General features: G+C 41.6%; 1 protein-coding gene across 2 annotated transcripts in view; it reads right to left on the bottom strand.

Annotated features, from left to right (window-relative positions):
• bin3 (bridging integrator 3) overlaps positions 1 to 19936 on the bottom strand; it is a 455445-nt gene that overhangs the window by 344499 nt on the left and 91010 nt on the right. For both annotated transcript variants that reach the window (XM_062049501.1, XM_062049503.1), the window contains one exon: positions 8170 to 8306. In XM_062049501.1, the coding sequence (XP_061905485.1) occupies positions 8170 to 8306 (137 nt within the window). The remainder of the gene's footprint in view (positions 1 to 8169; positions 8307 to 19936) is intronic.

The raw sequence follows: 19936 nt of genomic DNA, 5'->3' as shown, positions 1-19936 counted from the left end.
TTGATAATATTCATTTTTGTTTTACTACTTTTGGTTTGTTCTGTGTCGTGTTTGTGTCTCCTCTCAATTGCTTTGTTTATTGCAGTTCTGAGTGTTGCTGGGTCGGGTTTGGTTTTGGAATTGGATTGCATTGTTATGGTATTGCTGTGTATTGTTTTGTTGGATTGATAAATTTAAAAAAATAAAAATTAAAACAAATAAAAACAAATAAAAACAAATATTTTTAATGAATAATTTAAAAAATAAAAATCGATTTTTTTAAAAATGAGAATTGATTCTGAATCGCACAACGTGAGAATCGCGATTCGAATTCGAATTGATTTTTTCCCACACCCCTAATATCTAACCTACTTACAGTTTACAACCTTGTCAATTGATATGAAAGCATAAGTGAATCACAAAGATTTGTATTTATTTAACACAAACCTTCGGTCAGGCTGATTAGACAAATAAGTACTTACCAAATATACTGCATAAAAAGGGACTGACAAATAACTGACACATGCAATTATATTGTGACAAAAATACATTTACATACAATTATGTTGTGTTAAATTAAATAACTCAAAATAAGATTGAATGTTTTTTAACCAAACTGTCAATAAAATTAAAGTGTAAATGAAAATACAGCTTCACTACTTAAGTCATATTTTTTGCGCTGAAGAAACTTCTCTATTACTTTAGCTCCAGACTTCTTCTGCTTGATATTGTCATTACTGCCAAAAGTGGTGGAAAAGAGTATTATAGCTGAGATAGGCGCCAGCGCCCCCCACGACCCCAAAGGGAATAAGCGGTAGAAAATGGATGGATGGATAGACACTTTTTGTCGGCCCTCTAGGGGGCACCGGCCCTAAAGGTACAACTTGTAGCTCATTCTCTAATATAAAGAAGTTCCAATAATGCTTAATGTGCATGTTACTACTTTACAAACGTACTTGCATAAAACCATGTATGAGATTTGGGGAAGTTTTTAAGGGGCTTGATAGGTCAGTCCCCATTGCCTGCATTGTTAGCCACCTCTTGCTAGCAGTCTTTTTACCATTTAGAACGCACAGAAAAGACAAATATATGTGTCTTCGTGTCTCACATAGGGATTGTGACTGAGAGAAAAGGTTAAAAAAAAAAAAAAAAGTACAGTTGGACTTTAGAATGAAATGCATGATCAGAGTAGAGTAATAGTGTGATGAGTGGCCATGATTCAACTCAAAAGAACTGAGTGAGAGAAGATATACTGATATGAAGAAAGGAACATGGTTTGAAACGACCTTCGTTATCAGCAACTTCCACCTAGCCTGCGCTGGATTTCTCACGGCACATTGTTTTCTCTTATTGTGTCTGTCCTGGCCCGATTGGAAACAAAACAATGTGAGATTACACTGCACTTCTATTTGAACCCTAATCGTCACTTTTACACTCCAAGATAAAAGTAAGTGAAACTTGCCTGTATTGTCCTTTCTCATTTCTCAAATATGAAATACTCTATATTAAATAGGCATAGTACATATCGCTTATTTCACTCACCACTAGCGCTAAATAAATGGTTTTCTTTCTCTTTGTGCCAAAATTATGCTTTTATATCAGGGGTAGGGCTGGGCGATATACGGAATATACTGCATATATCGTGGGTTTGTCTCTGTGCGATATAGAAAATGACTATATTGTGATATTCGAGTATACGTTCTCACGCAGTTGCTTTTAGCTGCGGGCATTACACTACATGCGTTTCTCACTCTTTCTTGTCTCTCCTTCTCACAGAGGGATAAAACAAGCGCACCTTCTTACATACGTCACATACTGTCACACGTGCAACGTCATACGCCCCCGCGGAGCAGAGAGGTAGCGGCATGGGTAAAGTTAGCTGTGGCAGGTGGTACTAGCGGAGCGGTGCGAGTGGTAATACGAGAGAAAGAAGGTGCGAATCTGGTAACAAATGGAGGAATAATTAATTCCCAAGAAAAACAGCACAGGGTCCATCGTCTGGCGGTGGTTTGGCTTCAAGCGGGAATATGTTGAACAGACAATCGTAATATGTCAAATATGCGGCAAAAGCGTTGCTACAAAAAGTAGCAGGACTGCTAATTTGTAACATCATTTGAAACTCTGCATGTCAACATCTCCGGCCGGTACCACACCCACAAAATGCCCTAGCAACCATTTCCACATCAACACCGTATGAAAAAATGTCAACAACAGAAGGAGATAACGTCCGCAGTAAACTACCACATAGCGAAGGACATACACTATTTGATTTACTATTATGCAGCTCATTTTGATTTTAGAGTTTTTGAAATATCTTGTGTGACATCATGCACAAAAGTTCACTTTATTTGTTAAAAAATATTGTAGTGGCGTTCTGTACAAAAAGTGCACTTTAATTTAGTGTTGTTTTGATATGTCATCTAAGTGACATCATGCACAAAAGTGCACTAATAGCTTGTTTTAAAATGTCTATGACAATTTTGCACTTTCTGTTTTGGAAATGACATGAATGTTTGTGCCACTGCTTAATAACTGTTTAATAAATACAGTTGTGATTTCCCTCTCTGCATGAATGTGATTTAGGGCTATATAAATAAACATTGATTGATTGATGAAAGTTTAAAATTAGCATATATTAATGCAGTATGAAGAAGAATGTTTTAATGTAGACACAGAATCATCATACTGCTGTGCTTATATGCATCAAGTGTTCATTCAAGGCTAAGGCAAAATATCCAGATATATATCGTGTATCGTGACATGGCCTAAAAATATCCAGATCTTAATAAAAGGCCATATCGCCCAGCTCTAATCAGGGGTATCCAAAGTGTGGTCCGGGAGCTGTTCGTTACCTGCAGCTAATTTTCCAGCATTCTAATAATACTATTTAAAAAAAACAAGTGGAATAAAGAACAAATAGTGAGAAAATGTTGCAATGTTGACTTTAATAACACCGTTTTTTTTAAACTGTCATTTCTCAACAAAAAAAAAAAAAATGAATCAAAATCATTATTGACTTATCCAAGACTCCAATAACTTCACATCAAATAGTCCACTTTGACATTTTTTTGTGGGAAAATATTCCATATTTCCTGTGTTTGCCATATAAACATATAACTAATTAATTGATGTATAGATCTGAAGTTTATCTAGAGACTTAAGTGTTGAAAGTAAAAAAAAAAAAAAAAAAAAAATGTACAACTTGTTTTTTTAACACTTTTATTAGTGGAGCCCTTTTGGAACGTTTTTTTTTTTAACTTTGATTGCTCAAATTTTTTTTACAATCAGTGGTGTAATTATTGACCTATTTAAGGTTCCAGTTACTTCACATCAAATATTCCACTTTGGGGAACATTTTTTGAATATTTTGTGTTTTAACCATAAAAAAACAAGATTTCCTTAAAAAAAAAAAAGGGCACAACACACTAAAAAAAATGGTTTTACTTTATATCGAAGTTGATTTTGAAATTGAAGTGGTGAATAATAAGAGTTTATATAATACACAACTTATTTTTAACATTTTTATGACCTAGACCAGGGGTCGGCAACCCGCGGCTCTAGAGCCGCATGCGGCTCTTTAGCGCCGCCCTAGTGGCTCTCTGAAGCTTTTTCAAAAATGTATGAAAAATGGAAAAAGATGAGGGGAAAAAATATAAACTTTTTGTTTTAATATGGTTACTGTAGGAGGACAAACATCACACAAACCTCCCTAATTGTTATAAAGCACACTGTTTATATTAAACATGCTTCACTGATTCGAGTATTTGGCGAGCGCCGTTTTGTCCTACTAATTTTGGCGGTCCTTGAACTCACCTTAGTTTGTTTACAATGTATAACTTTCTCCGACTTTCTAGGACGTGTTTTATGCCACTTCTTTTTCTGTCTCATTTTGTCCGCCAAACTTTTAACGTTGTGCGTGAATACACAAAGGTGAGTTTTGTTGATGTTATTGACTTGTGTGGAGTGATAATCAGACATATTTGGTCACTGCATGACTGCAAGCTAATCGATGCTAACATGCTATTTAGGCTAGCTGTATGTACATATTGCATCATTATGCCTCATTTGTAGCTATATTTGAGCTCATTTAGTTTCCTTTAAGTCATCTTAATTCAATGTATATCTCATGACACACTATCTGTTTGTATTATGGCTTCTAATTTGTTGCGGCTCCAGACAGATTTGTTTTTGTATTTTTGGTCCAATGTGGCTCTTTCAACATTTTGGGTTGCCGACCCCTGACCTAGACTCTTCCGGGTCCCTGGGACCAAACTTGAGGGGAGCCCTACAGGTTAAAAAAAAAGATGTATGTTAAAACAAAAAATATCACAATGGTCCCCACATGCTTTAATTTCAATGGAAAAGGTTCCATCCATCCATCCATCCATCTTCTTCCGCTTATCCGAGGTCGGGTCGCGGGGGAAGCAGCCTAAGCAGGGAAACCCAGACTTCCCTCTCCCCAGCCACTTCGTCCAGCTCTTGCCAGGGGATCCCGAGGCATTCCCAGGCCAGCCGGGAGACATAGTCTTCCCAACGTGCCCTGGGAAGACTACCAGTCGGACGTGCCCTAAACACCTCCCTAGGGAGGCGTTTGGGTGGCATCCTGACCAGATGCCTGAACCATCTCATCTGGCTCCTCTCGATGTGGAGGAGCAGCGGCTTTACTTTGAGCTCCCCCCGGATGGCAGAGCTTCTCACCCTATCTCTAAGGGAGAGCCCCGCCACCCGGCGGAGGAAACACATTTTGGCCGCTTGTACCCGTGATCTTGTCCTTTCGGTCATAACCCAAAGCTCATGACCACAGGTGAGGATGGGAACGTAGATCGACCGGTAAATTGAGAGCTTTGCCTTCCGGCTCAGCTCCTTCTTCACCACAACGGATCGATACAGCGTCCGCATTACTGAAGACGCCGCACCGATTCGCCTGTCGATCTCACGATCCACTCTTCCCTCACTCGTGAACAAGACTCCGAGGTACTTGAACTCCTCCACTTGGGGCAGGGTCTCCTCCGCAACCCGGAGATGGCACTCCACCCTTTTCCGAGCGAGAACCATGGACTCGGACTTGGAGGTGCTGATTCTCATCCCAGTCGCTTCACACTCAGCTGCGAACCGATCCAGTGAGAGCTGAAGATGCTGGCCAGATGAAGCCATCAGGACCACATCATCTGCAAAAAGCAGAGACCTAATCCTGCAGCCACCAAACCAGATCCCCTCAACGCCTTGACTGCGCCTAAAAATTCTGTCCATAAAAGTTATGAACAGAATCGGTGACAAAGGGCAGCCTTGGCGGAGTCCAACCCTCACTGGAAACGTGTCCGACTTACTGCCGGCAATGCGGACCAAACTCTGGCACTGATCATACAGGGAGCGGACCGCCACAACCAGACAGTCCGATACCCCATACTCTCTGAGCACTCCCCACAGGACTTCCCGAGGGACACGGTGGAATGCCTTCTCCAAGTCCACAAAACACATGTAGACTGGTTGGGCAAACTCCCATGCACCCTCAAGGACCCTGCCGAGAGTATAGAGCTGGTCCACAGTTCCACGACCAGGACGAAAACCACACTGTTCCTCCTGAATCCGAGGTTCGACTATCCGGCGTAGCCTCCTCTCCAGCACACCTGAATACACCTTACCGGGAAGGCTGAGGAGTGTGATCCCACGATAGTTAGAACACACCCTCCAGTTCCCCTTCTTAAAGAGAGGAACCACTACCAATCCAGAGGTACCGCCCCCAATGTCCACGCGATGCTGCAGAGTCTTGTCAACCAAGACAGCCCCACAGCATCCAGAGCCTTAAGGAACTCCGGGCGGATCTCATCCACGCCCGGGGCCTTGCCACCGAGGAGCTTTTTAACTACCTCAGCAACCTCAGCCCCAGAAATAGGAGAGCCCACCACAGATTCCCCAGGCACTGCTTCCTCATAGGAAGACGTGTTGGTGGGATTGAGGAGGTCTTCGAAGTATTCCCTCCACCGATCCACAACATCCGCAGTCGAGGTCAGCAGAACACCATCCTCACCATACACGGTGTTGATAGTGCACTGCTTCCTCTTCCTGAGGCGGCGGATGGTGGTCCAGAATCGCATCGAAGCCGTCCGGAAGTCGTTTTCCATGGCTTCCCCGAACTCCTCCCATGTCCGAGTTTTTGCCTCCGCGACCGCCGAAGCCGCACACCGCTTGGCCTGTCGGTACCTGTCTGCTGCCTCAGGAGTCCTATGAGCCAAAAGAACACGATAGGACTCCTTCTTCAGCTTGACGGCATCCCTCACCGCCAGTGTCCACCAACGGGTTCTAGCATTACCGCCACGACAGGCACCAACTACCTTGCGGCCACAGCTCCAATCAGCCGCCTCGACAATAGAGGCGCGGAACATGGTCCATTCAGACTCAATGTCCAGCACCTCCCTTGTGACATGTTCAAAGTTCTTCCGGAGGTGGGAATTGAAACGCTCTCTGACAGGGGACTCTGCCAGACGTTCCCAGCAAACCCTCACAATGCGTTTGGGCCTGCCAGGTCTGTCCGGCATCCTCCCCCACCATCGCAGCCAACTCACCACCAGGTGGTGATCGGTAGAAAGCTCCGCCCCTCTCTTCACCCGAGTGTCCAAAACATGAGGCCGCAAATCCGACGACACAACTACAAAGTCGATCATGGAACTGCGGCCTAGGGTGTCCTGGTGCCAAGTGCACATATGGACACCCTCATGTTTGAACATGGTGTTCGTTATGGACAATCTGTGACTGGCACAAACGTCCAATAACAAAACACCGCTCGGGTTCAGATCCGGGCAGCCATTCTTCCCAATCACGCCTCTCCAGGTTTCACTGTCGCTGCCAACATGAGCGTTGAAATCCCCCAGTAGAACGAGGGAATCACCCGGGGGAGCACTCTCAAGTACTCCCTCGAGTGAATCCAAAAAGGGTGGGTACTCTGAGCTGCGGTTTGGCGCGTAAGTGCAAACCACAGTCAGGACCCGTTCCCCCACCCGAAGGCGAAGGGAAGCTACCCTCTCACCCACCGGGTTGAACTCCAACATGCAGGCTCTGAGCCGGGGGGCAACAAGAATTGCCACCCCAGCCCGTCGCCTCTCACTGCGTGCAACGCCAGAGTGGAAGAGAGTCCAGCCCCTCTCGAAAGAACTGGTTCCAGAGCCCTTGCTGTGCGTCGAAGTGAGTCCGACTATGTCTAGCCGGAACTTCTCCACCTCGCGCACTAGCTCAGGCTCCTTCCCCCCCAGCGAGGTGACATTCCATGTCCCAAGAGCTAGCTTCTGTAGCCGAGGATCAGACCACCAAGTGCCCTGCCTTCGGCTGCCGCCCAGCTCACATCGCACCCGACCTCTATGACCCCTGCTATGGGTGGTGAGCCCATTGGAGGGGGGACCCACGTTGCCTCTTCGGGCTGTGCCCGGCCGGACCCCATGGGGACAGGCCCGGCCACCAGGCGCTCGCCATCGTGCCCCACCTCCGGGCCTGGCTCCAGAGGGGGGGCCCCGGTGACCCGCATCCGGGCGAGGGAAATCTGGGTCCATAGTTTTTATTTTTCATTGAGGTCTTCGAGCTGCTGTTTGTCTGATCCCTCACCTAGGACCAGTTTGTCTTGGGAGACCCTACCAGGGGGCATAAATCCCCCGGACAACATAGCTCCTAGGATCATTGGGACACGCAAACTCCTCTACCACGGTAAGGTGGCAGCTCAGAGAGGAGGAGGTTTGGACACCCCAAATCTATACATATAGTTTATATTCAATACTTAAAACAAAATAAATATTAAAATATACAATAAATAATACAAATTACAAAACAAAAATAGATTCAACTGATTAAATAAAAACAAAAAAGGCGCTGAATAAAGAAAAACACAAACATTTAATAAAACTAGTTACCTTCACAAGCTTAAAACATTTGTAGTGTGCTTATATATTGTCATGTTGACAAATGTGTCTATCGTATTGTACAAGTCATTCATGTTGACAGCTGACAAGCAGCAGCTTGGGCCTAAGGGGATAATGCTGCAGATGCTTTAAAAAACTCAACAGATGGAAAAGACACCGACAGTTTGCAACTGACAGTATGAGGAAAAATATTGACAAACATAAAAACATTTTACATGTTCTATTTCATACCTGATGCCAAGAATACAAACAGATAACGAAGAGGGTGGGATTGTACAATTCTGACCTTCTCCTGGTTGAAGGAGTCCATCCTCCTCATGGCCGTGTCCAAAGCCGTCATGGACTCTAGGAAGGCCTGGTCCTGCTCACACAGCGGGTTACTGAGAAGGTCTGCCGAGATCTTCACTGCTGCTTTAGACATTGCTGGGACACACAAACACAGGAATGGAGGTTATTGGTAATATTGGCAATGAAATGTGCAACATTAGCTACAAGATAGGTTTCTTTAAAGATGAAAACTAGGATAAACTACAATTTGTAACTCCAGCAAGAATTGCAAATTGCCCTATGTGCCGATACAAGTGAACTGTTTCAATGTCTAGGGCAGGGGTCACCAACGCGGTGCCCGCGGGCACCAGGTCGCCCGTAAGGACCAGATGAGTCGCCCGCGGGCCTGTTCTAAAAAAAATAAATAAATAAATAAATAAATAAAAATTTAAAAAAAAAAATATATATATATATATATATATATATATATATATATATATATATATATATATATATATATATATATATATATATATATATATATATATGAATGTATGTATGTATGTATGTATGTATATATATATATTAGGGGTGTGGGAAAAAATAGATTCGAATTCGAATCGCGATTCTCACGTTGTGCGATTCAGAATCGATTCTCATTTTTTAAAAATCGATTTAAAAAAAAAAATGTTTAAATAATTTTTATTTATTTATTTATTTTAAAATTAATCAATCCAACAAAACAATACACAGCAATACCATAACAATGCAATCCAATTCCAAAACCAAACCTGACCCAGCAACACTCAGAACTGCAATAAACAGAGCAATTGAGAGGAGACACAAACATGACACAGAACAAACCAAAAGTAGTGAAACAAAAATGAATATTTTTAAAAATGTGGACTGTGAAAACTTTCCAGTAAGAGGTGAAAATAGGGCTTTGGAAAACCAGGAATTCTGGGAATTCCTGGAATTTTTTTTAACTTGGAAAATGGTAGTCTGATTGTCCAAGGTGAGTGGAGTGTGTGGACGGTGGAACGCTTCCAATCGAGGTCGTCCTCAGACAAGCCTTCCATGGTTGTCATCCCGGTTCTCCATACATCTGGCCAGCTCATTGGTGCTTTGTGCTCCCGCATCATTCTTGAGTACGTCCATATATGTTCCAGTGGGACGTCCTCGTGACCGGTGCCCATGTGTTGGCTCCCACAGTAATTTGCTGGCTGGCAGCTCTTGGTGTCTTTGGCAACTCTTTTGGGAGTTGTGCAAGTTCGAAAAATGGCCCAATTAGATAAATGGCCCGGAAAACCGGGAATTCTGGGTAATCTAGGATATTTCAAAAGCATTTTTTGGGGAGCTCACGATTCCCGGTTGAGCTGAACGTTTTGATACTTGAACGGTTCCGATCGGATGAAAACTGTGGAACGCGCCACATTTTCACGGTGGAATAATAATAAATACCGGTATATGTTTTTTTGGTGTATGAATGATTGGCCTTTCACACACATCCATCCATCCATTTTCTACCGCTTGTCCCTTTTGGAGTCGAAGGGGGGCGGGGGGTGGGGGGTGCCGTAGTCTATCTCAGCTGCATAATAATAATAATATTTTTTTGGTGTATGAATGATTGGCCTTTCACACACATAATAATAATAATAATTATTATTATAATAGTTTTTTGGTGTATGAATGATTGGCCTTTCACACATATAATAATAATAAATAGATGAGTTTTGGTGTATGAATGATTGGTCTTTCACACATATAATAATAATAATAACAATAATAGTTTTTTGGTGTATGAATGATTGGCCTTTCACACATAATAATAATAATAATAATAATAATAATAATAATAAGTAGATGATTTTTTGGTGTATGAATGATTGGCCTTTCACACATAATAATAATAATAATAATAATAAGTAGATGATTTTTTGGTGTATGAATGATTGGCCTTTCACACAATAGCATGTAATATTGTCAGATTGTTGGACAATCCACAACACGCAGTGTGGTAATGAATTGGTTGAAATGGGCGTGTCCTTAAGGAGTGTGACAACAGGTGTGTATCAAGGCCATTTTCACCACACACTTCTCCTCTGCTCATTCATTTCAGACATGGTCTATGTGCTCCATGGTGGAACTAAGTGGCAATTCCTTATTCAATCCTATCATGAGAACACTTTTTTATGAGCTGTGTCCTGATTCCACTTTTTCACTTGTGACATTGGAGCCTTGAGTGCTGGCTGATACTGATCTGAGACAATGCCTACATGCTTTGTTTTGTAGATGCTAGAAAAGGTTTGATCAGAATTCGATTTAATTTGATTTGGTAGACTGTGCTCTTTTTGATGAGTGCAAGAAACATAGGAAAACACAAAGAACTACGAGAGCGCACAATACTGCGGTGGCCATCTTGGTATGAAAACCAAAAGGGAAACATTAAAGAACAATAAAGGGAAACTTCTGAGAGGCTATTTCTACATACAGACGTAGACAAACAACAAAACAACAACCCATTCATATCATCTAGGACAATTGTGGTTTTACCTACAATTTCAAAAATTTAAATTTTCCCCCAAAATTCCCAAATTTCTTGAAAATTTCCAATTCAAATGCAATTTGAATTTTCCAAAGCCCTATTTTCAACTTTTGCTGGAAAGTTTTCACAGTCCACATTTTTCAACCGTTTTTGACTATTCCCCCTTCAAAACATTCCTCTTAGTTGGGACAACAAATGCTCCTATTTATTTTTTTTGTACAAATTTACGATTTTTCCGAAATCCCAGGAATTCCGAAATGCTCATTCTCAATTCAAACTGTTACTTCGTCAACATTTTTGGCCGATTCCGAAAATGTCAATACCAACACAATCATATCATCTAGGACAGGGGTCTGCAACCTTTACCACTCAAAGAGCCATTTTGACCCGTTTCACAAATTAAAAAAATCAGTTGGAGCCACAAAACTCTTTTGAAATTTAAAATGAAATAACACTGCATTTTTTGCTTTGTGCTATGTATAAACCAGGGGTCTCAGACACGCGGCCCGCACCTTAATATGAAAATGTAATGTTAGTGCGGCCCGCAAGTTTTATATGAATGGCGCTTGACAGCGTCATACTTGCCAACCCTCCCGATTTTTCCGGGATACTCCCGAATTTCATGGTAACTATTCTCTCGAATGTCTGCTGATTTTCACCCAAAACAACAATAATAAGGACGTGCCGTGATGGCACTGCCTTTAGCGCCCTCTACAACCTGTACATACAGTGTGCCAGTCCAGTTACATGTTATATGAGGCTTCTGCAGACACACATGAGTGACTGCAAGGTATATTTGGTCAACAGCCATACAGGTCACACTGAGGGTGGCCGTATAAACAACTTTAACACTCTTACTAATATGCGCCACACTGTGAACCCACACCAAACAAGAATGACAAACACATTTCGGGAGAACATCCGCACCGTAACACAACATAAACACAACAGAACAAATACCCAGAATCCCATGCATCCCTAACTCTTCTGGGCTACAATATACACCCCCGCTACCACCAAACCCCGCCCCCCCCAACCCTGCCCCCCACACATCAGCCCACCTCCCCCCCCCTCCTCTCCCTTCGTGCGTCGGTTGAGGTGGGCGGGTTTGGTGGTAGCGGGGGGGTGTATAATGTAGCCCGGCACTGAAATTTGGAAGTCTCCCGGAAAAATCGGGAGGGTCGGCAAGTATGCAGCTGAGCCACATCAGAGTGGTCAAAGAGCCGCATGCGGCTCCGGAGCCGCGGGTTGCCGACCCCTGATCTAGGACAATTGCTTGTATCAATAATTTCAAAAATTCCTTGTTTTCCCGAAATTCCCACATTTCCAGGGATTCCCATCCAAATGAATGGACGTATTCATAGTTTGACAATGCCCTAAATTCTCAAAATGCGGCGCCATTTTTAAACCTGATTTTGACCTTAGAACCATTCACACACACTATTCTTCACATATCGAACGCAAACAAGTTTTTCCTTTCCCCAAATTTCTGGTTTTCCCGGAATTTTCTCCCCATTGACAATGAATGGGCAATATACAAACCTCTCCATATCCCACATTTCTCACCTGATTTGAACCATTCCACTGTCCACACACTCCACTCACCTTGGACAATCAAACTACTATTTTTCAAGTTAAAAAAAAAATCTAAAAATTCCCAGCATTTTGAGTTTTCCAAAGCCCTATTTTAACTTTTCCTGGAAAAACTTCACAGTCCACATTTTTCAACCGTTTTTGACTATTCCCCCTTCAAAACTTTCCTCTAGTTGGGACAACAAATGCTCCAATTTTTTTTTATTTTTTTTTATACAAATTTACAGTTTTCCTGAAATTCCAGGAATTAAAAAAAAAACATTCTCAATCCAAACTGTTACTACGTCAACATTTTTTAGCCGATACCAAAAATTCTAACACCAACTTATTGATATAATTTAGGACAATTGTGTTTGTATCAATAATTTCAAAAAATCCCTGTTTTCCCGAAATTCCCAAATGTCCAGGAAATTACCATTCAAATGAATGGACGTATTCATAGTTCTACAATGCCCCAAATTCTCAACATTTTGCGCCGTTTTTAAACCCCATTCCGACCTTTCAACCATCCACCCACACTATTCTTGATTGTAAGATACATCCTCAGATGCACTGGGACACATCCTCAGTGATGTGCCTGAGATCACCGGGGGTTTCGGGTCTTTCAACATCATACCCCCTCCCTCAGGTGACCCAGCCAGGGTTGATCAGACCCCAGCTTGTGCCCCAGTAGCATTGGCCCACAGTTCGCTCCTCCTGATCCAAAGCCATCTAGAGGCTCTCTCTGCTGCCTCCATGGTGGTCTTGATGGCCTTCCTTTTTCCATCACCTGTGATGCCAAGTAGTGTAACCACCTTGCACAGTGAGTGGCCAGCAAAGCCTCTACACCCCACTTCAATGGGCTCACAGCGTGCCCTCCAGCCTCCTCTGCGGCATTGCTCGACTAGCTCCTGGTACTTTGACCGCTTCCGCTCGTTTGCCTCCTCTATGCGATCCTCCCAAGGAACTGTCAGCTCTATCAGTAGCACCTGCCGTGAAGATACTGATGTAAGCAAGATGTCTGGCCTCAACGAAGTTGTTGTAACATAGTCTGGAAACTTGAGCTGCTTGCCCAAGTCCACTCGAAGATCCCAGTCCAATGCTGAGGTGAGGAGCCCGGCTGCTGGTTTGGGCTGTGACTGTGACTGCTCTCCAGCCCTGACAAAGGCAATTCTCCTCTTGCCAAGTTGTTGCTTGCTGCTATTGTTTTTGGCCACGGCTTTAGCTATGGCTTCAGCAACGGTCTTCAGCACTTGGTCGTGCCGCCAGCGGTAGCAGCCCTCCCCCAGAGCTTTAGAACAGCTGCTTAGGATGTGCTCCAGTGAGCCTTTCCTGGAGCACAGCACACAGGCTGAAGAGTCAATCATGCCCCAGAGATGGAGATTGGCTGGGCTGCGTAGGACGTCGTAGACAGCTTGAACCATGAACTTAATGCGCGGGGGTTCAGCCAGCCTGATCTCAGACCAGGTCACCCTCCTCTCCAGTGCACCCTCCCACCTTGTCCATGCTCCCTGCTGCTGCATACCCACCATCCTGCTGGTTCGTTCCTCCTCAACCTCTGCACGCACCTCCTTCAGGACTAGCTGGCGTTTGTCTTTACCACGTGCCTTCTCATAGTGAGGTTGGGGGAAGGCTCCCAGCCCAGCACGGCCTGTTGCCACCGTGCCCACCAGGGCCCTGTGTCTCAGCCGAGACTCAGCAACCTCCAGGCTTTCCTGAGCCCTCCACTTCCTGCCAGTTCGCACCACGATGCCTGCTGATGCCACTTTGGAGTCCTTGGAGTCACGATAGAGCAAAGCCTCTCGAGTGCGAGAGACCCTGAACTCCTCGTCCAGGCTACTAAAGGGGAGCTGGAGCTTGTTGGTCTTCCCATACAGTGCTGTGCTGCACAGGCTGCGTGGAAAGCCCATCCATCGGCGGAGGTAGCTGCTGATCTTCCTCTCCAGAGTCTCCACTGTTGACAGAGGAACCTCATACAACAACAGAGGCCAGAGTATCCGGGGTAAGTCGCCATGCTGGTAAATCCACGCCTTAAACCGGCCAGGTAAGCCAGACTTGTCTACAGCCGATAACCAAGTCTCCAGTTCTTTGATGGTCGTTTGGATCGCTGCAGTATCCCTGAGACTACAGTCGAAAACCTTGCCCAGGCTCTTGACCGGTTTCTCGGTGATAGATGGGATTGCTGTGCCATCCACGAAGAAGCGGAACTTGTCTGCCAGTTTTCCCTTCTTCAGAACCATCGACCTGGATTTAGTTGGTTTAAAGCTCATTCTTGCCCAGGACATGAGCTTTTCCAGGCCCTGGAGTATCCATCTTGCGCCAGGCACTGATGTAGTTGTGACAGTGAGATCGTCCACAAAGGCTCTGATGGGGGGCTGTCGAGTTCCAGACTTCGACAGAGGGCCTCTGCATTCCGTTTCAGCTGCCTTGACTACCATGTTCATGGCTAGGGCAAAGAGGCAAACTGAGATTGTACACCCAGTTATAATGCCTTTTTCAAGCCTGTGCCAATCTGATGTTATGCTCCCGGAAGTGACCCTGAGCCTGAAATTCCCGTAGTAATTCAGGATGAGGTCTTTGATCTTCTTGGGTACATGGTGTCGGTCCAGGGTAGTCTCCACGAGCTTGTGGGGTATGGAGCCGTACGCATTGGCAAGGTCAAGCCAAAGCACAGCAAGGTCTCCTTTACCCTCCCGCGCCTCCCTGATCAGCCGGGAAACCACACCGGTATGTTCACATACATCAAACGCAAAACAAATTATTCCTTTCCCCAAATTCCCGGTTTTCCCGGCATTTCCTGGAATTTTCTCCCCATTGACAATGAATGGGCATTATACAATATACTACATATCCAACATTTGTCATCCGATATGAACCCTTCCACCATCCACACACTCCACTCACCCTGGACATTCAAGCCAGCGTGTTTCCCGTTTCTAAAAATTCCCTGATTCCCAGGAATTTCCAACAAGCGGTAGAAAATGGATGGATGGATGGATGGATGGACAATGAATGGGCAGTTTACAAAACTCTCCATAGCCCACATTTCTCAACCGATTTTGAAACGTTCCACCATCCACACACTCCACTCACCCTAGACCAGGGGTCACCAACCTTTTTGAAACCAAGGGCTACTTCTTGGGTACTGATTAATGCGAAGGGCTACCAGTTAGATACACACTTAAATAAATTGCCAGAAGTAGCCAATTTGCTCAATTTACCTTTAACTCTGTTATTATTAATAATTAATGATATTTATCTTTGTGATTTCTCACAATAAATATATATAGAAACAGATAAATATCAATATGCAACACTTTATTTTTATATTTTCTCTAAGTGCACATTTTTCAAATTGAACATTTTCAAATGATCACTTCTAAGACAGTCTTGTGAAATCACAATATCCCATTTTAACTAGCTAGCCACTAACATTTTTTAACAAATCATGAATTACTTTGCACCATGTTTGTACAAATAATAACTCATGTAAAATACAAAAGTAAACTCTCAAATTTTTAAATCATGTCACACTTTGAACTGGACACCAAATCTGTTATCTGTTTCTTTGTCAGTTAGTGGGAAGCCTGGCATTGCATGCTGTTAACTAGTGTTGTACTCTGGTGTGTAACTTGACACTGCAACTCTGAGTGAGTCTTGCAGATGTGCATCAGTGAGGCGTGTTCTGTGTTTGTTCTTGATGAAGTTCATGTCAGAAAAGGCTGATTCACAAAGATAAGAATTTTCTTCATTGTTTGCGGAACCTTCTTAATCTTTTCGACATATTTTCACAGCAATCTGGCCTTAAGCTTAATTATGATAAATGTAAAATGTTAAGGATCGGAAATCTAAAGGGAACGTCCTTTCGAATGGAATGCAAAGTGCCTGTTTTGTGGACAGATGGACCAGTTAACATACTTGGTGTTGTTGTCCCAGAAAATCTGGAAGATCTAGGCTCAGTAAATTATGATAATCGACTAAGAAAGCTGGACAAAATTATGCAATTATGGAAAGGGAAATCCCTAACCTTGTATGGTAAAATGTCTATTGCCAACTCGTTAATTATTCCTCAATTTATTTATTTGTTTTTGTTATTACCAGCTCCATCACAAAACTTTTTTAAGATTTATGAGCGGAGGGTCTTCGATTTTGTCTGGAACGGCAAACCAGAAAATATTAAAAGAAAGGTTTTGTACAAAGAGTATGAATATGGGGGCCTGAAACTTCTCAACCTTGAAGCCATGTGTCTGTCTTTAAAAGCATCAATTGTTCCAAAGATGTATTTAAACATTGAGTGGTACACAAATGTCCTGTTGGACAAAAAACATGTACTGTATCAAAAGAAATTGTATCCTTTTTTACAAGTGATCCCCTCCCAGAGAGTCTGCTGGGAAACATAAAGGAAACAATCCACTCATAGTGGTTTTTTCAATTTTATGTGCCAGAAAAAAAGAGACGATATTTTGCAGCAGTTAATATGGATGAACTCTAATATTGTAATAGATGGAAAGCCTTTCTTTTGGAAAAATATGTTTGAAAGAGGAATCATTTTTGTCAATGATATTATCAATGAGAATGGTAAAATTATGAAGTATGATGAATTTAGAGCTATGTATGGTGATGCTTGCTCAAGCTTTTCATTTTATCAACTAACTGGAGTAATTGGGAAAAGATGGAAACAAATAATTAATTATGGAACTACTAAATTATTAGTTTGTTAACCTCTAATAAGAAATTCTAGTTGGCAAAAAGGAACTAAAATAAATAGAAAAATATATAATTTTTATTTAATAAAGAAATCTTTGAAGGCTGCCTCATACAACACAAATGGAAAATGGGAGGACTTTTTTGACTGCCCGTTGCCATGGGATGCCATATTCAAACTAATCTATAAAACCACTATCGATGTGCAAAATTTTTATTTTCAAATTAAAATTATTTATAACTTCTTACCCACAGGGAAAATGTTAAAATTATGGAATATGACAGAGTCAGATGATTGCCGATTTTGTTGTCAGGAGCCTGAATCCACCCTGCATTTGTTTTGGTATTGTCATATTGTGTCTTTGTTTTGGGTGGAAGTTGAAAAAATGTGTTTAAGGATTGGTTTGTTTATGAAGCTTAATGTGGTTTCTGTTATTTTAGGAGAGTTCATTGACAATCATGATTTAGTCAATTTAATTATAGTACTCGGTAAAATGTTTATTTTTAAGGCCAAAAACAGATATTCACTTAGTATTACTTTCTTTAAAACATTTATTCAGTATTTTCTAACTTTAGAAAGTTACATGGTTGAAAACGATAATGATGCCAAAAAACATTAAAAAAAAGATGAGAAGTCCTCAAAGGCTTATTTTGAAAGTATAATTATGTTTATAGATTATATGATATCTGTTGTTGTGTTCCCTCATTTGAGTGACCTGGACATAAACTGGACTGTACATAAATGCTGATTTTGAAAATGTAATTTTGTTTATAAGTTATATGCAATCTGTTGTGTTCCCTAATTTTTTTCTGTGTACATGAATGAAGGTGTGTGTTGCTGAGTCCGACTTGGACATTATCTGGACTGGGCCTGGTTTAAAAAACCCTTTAAACAAATCTAATTTCATTGACAACCTGGTCTGTTGAAGATAAGGCCCTTTTTAAAAAAATAAAATAAAATAAGATAAATAAATAAAAAACATTTTCTTGGATAAAAAAAGTAAAACAATATAAAAATAATTACATAAAAAATAGTAATTAATGAAAATGTTAGTGGACCAGCAGCCTATACAATCATGTGTGCTTCAGGGACTGTGTCCCTTGCAGATGTGTTGTCTATGTTGTGGGAACCAGAATATTGGTAGCAGAAAGAAATAACCCCTTCTGTGTGAGTGGGTGTGGATGAGTGTGCATGGGGGAGGTTGTTTGGGTTGATGCACTGATTGAAAGTGTATCTTGTGTTTTTTCTATGTAGATTTAATTTTTTTTTTTAAATAAAAAAAAAAAAAAAAAAAAAAATTTAATGTATTTTTTTTTATTTATTTTTTTTTTTTTAGAACAGGCCCGCGGGCGACTCATCTGGTCCTTACGGGCGACCTGGTGCCCGCGGGCACCGCGTTGGTGACCCCTGGTTTTGACTGATGCCATGGGCCTTGTATAAAGCATCTTAATCCATTGTATAAAATGATCTCCAAATCCAAATTTACGTAATGTGCAAAACATAAATGACCAGTTTATGCGGTCGAATGCCTTCTCCGCATCAACAGTACATACTGCTGTGGGATAAGGGAGACTTCTAGCATAGTAAATAACATTAAACAATTTCCTTGTATTGTCTGAAGATTGTCGACCTTCCATGAAGCCAGTTTGGTCAGTATGAATTAATTTTCCTATATCATTTGATAATCGTGTGGCTAAGATTTTTGCCAAGATTCAAAAGGATTCTCTATTCATTCAATACATAGGATTTCAGCAGGATCTACCCCAGTCTGCTGACATGCAAGCAGAGTAGTAAATTTTTGTAAAAAGCTTTTATAATTGTAAAGGACAATATTTTATCAACTGATTGCAATAATGTACATTTGTTTTAACTATTAAATGAACCAAAAATATGACTTATTTTATCTTTGTGAAAATATTGGACACAGTGTGTTGTCAAGCTTATGAGATGCGATGCAAGTGTAAGCCACTGTGACACATTGTTCTTTTTTAAATGTGTTTTATAAATGTCTAATGGTAATGTCAATGAGGGATTTTTAATCACTGCTATGTTGAAATTGTAACTAATATTGATACTGTTGTTGATAATATTTTTGTTTCACTACTTTTGGTTTGTTCTGTGTCGTGTTTGTGTCTCCTCTCAATTGCTCTGTTTATTGCAGTTCTGAGTGTTGCTGGGTCAGGTTTGGTTTTGGAATTGGATTGCATTGTTATGGTATTGCTGTGTATTGTTTTGTTGGATTGATTAATTTAAAAAAATCAAAAAAAATAAAATAAAAAAAAATATTTAAAAAAAATGTTTTTTAAATCGATTTTTTAAAAATGAGAATCGATTCTGAATCGCACAACGTGAGAATCGCGATTCGAATTCGAATCTATTTTTTCCCACACCCCTAATATACATACATACATACATACATACATACATACATACATACATATATACATACATACATATATACATACATACAAACCCCGTTTCCATATGAGTTGGGAAATTGTGTTAGATGTAAATATGAACGGAATACAATGATTTTCAAATCCTTTTCAACCCATATTCAATTGAATGCACTACAAAGACAAGATATTTGATGTTCAAACTCATAAACTTAATTTTTTTTTGCAAATAATAATTAACTTAGAATTTCATGGCTGCAACACGTGCCAAAGTAGTTGGGAAAGGGCATGTTCACCACTATGTTACATGGCCTTTCCTTTTAACAACACTCAGTAAACGTTTGGGAACTGAGGAGACAGGTCTGGACTACAGGCAGGCCAGTCTAGTACCTGCACTGTTTTACTATGAAGCCACGTTGATGTAACACGTGGCTTGGCATTGTCTTGCTGAAATAAGCAGGGGCTTCCATGGTAACGTTGCTTGGATGGCAACATATGTTGCTCCAAACCTGTATGTACCTTTCAGCATTAATGGCGCCTTCACAGATGTGCAAGTTACCCATGTCTT

This window comes from Entelurus aequoreus, linkage group LG06, assembly GCF_033978785.1.
Source record: "Entelurus aequoreus isolate RoL-2023_Sb linkage group LG06, RoL_Eaeq_v1.1, whole genome shotgun sequence".
In the NCBI taxonomy this organism is placed as follows: domain Eukaryota; kingdom Metazoa; phylum Chordata; class Actinopteri; order Syngnathiformes; family Syngnathidae; genus Entelurus; species Entelurus aequoreus.
This window is presented reverse-complemented; position numbering and strand designations above follow the sequence as displayed.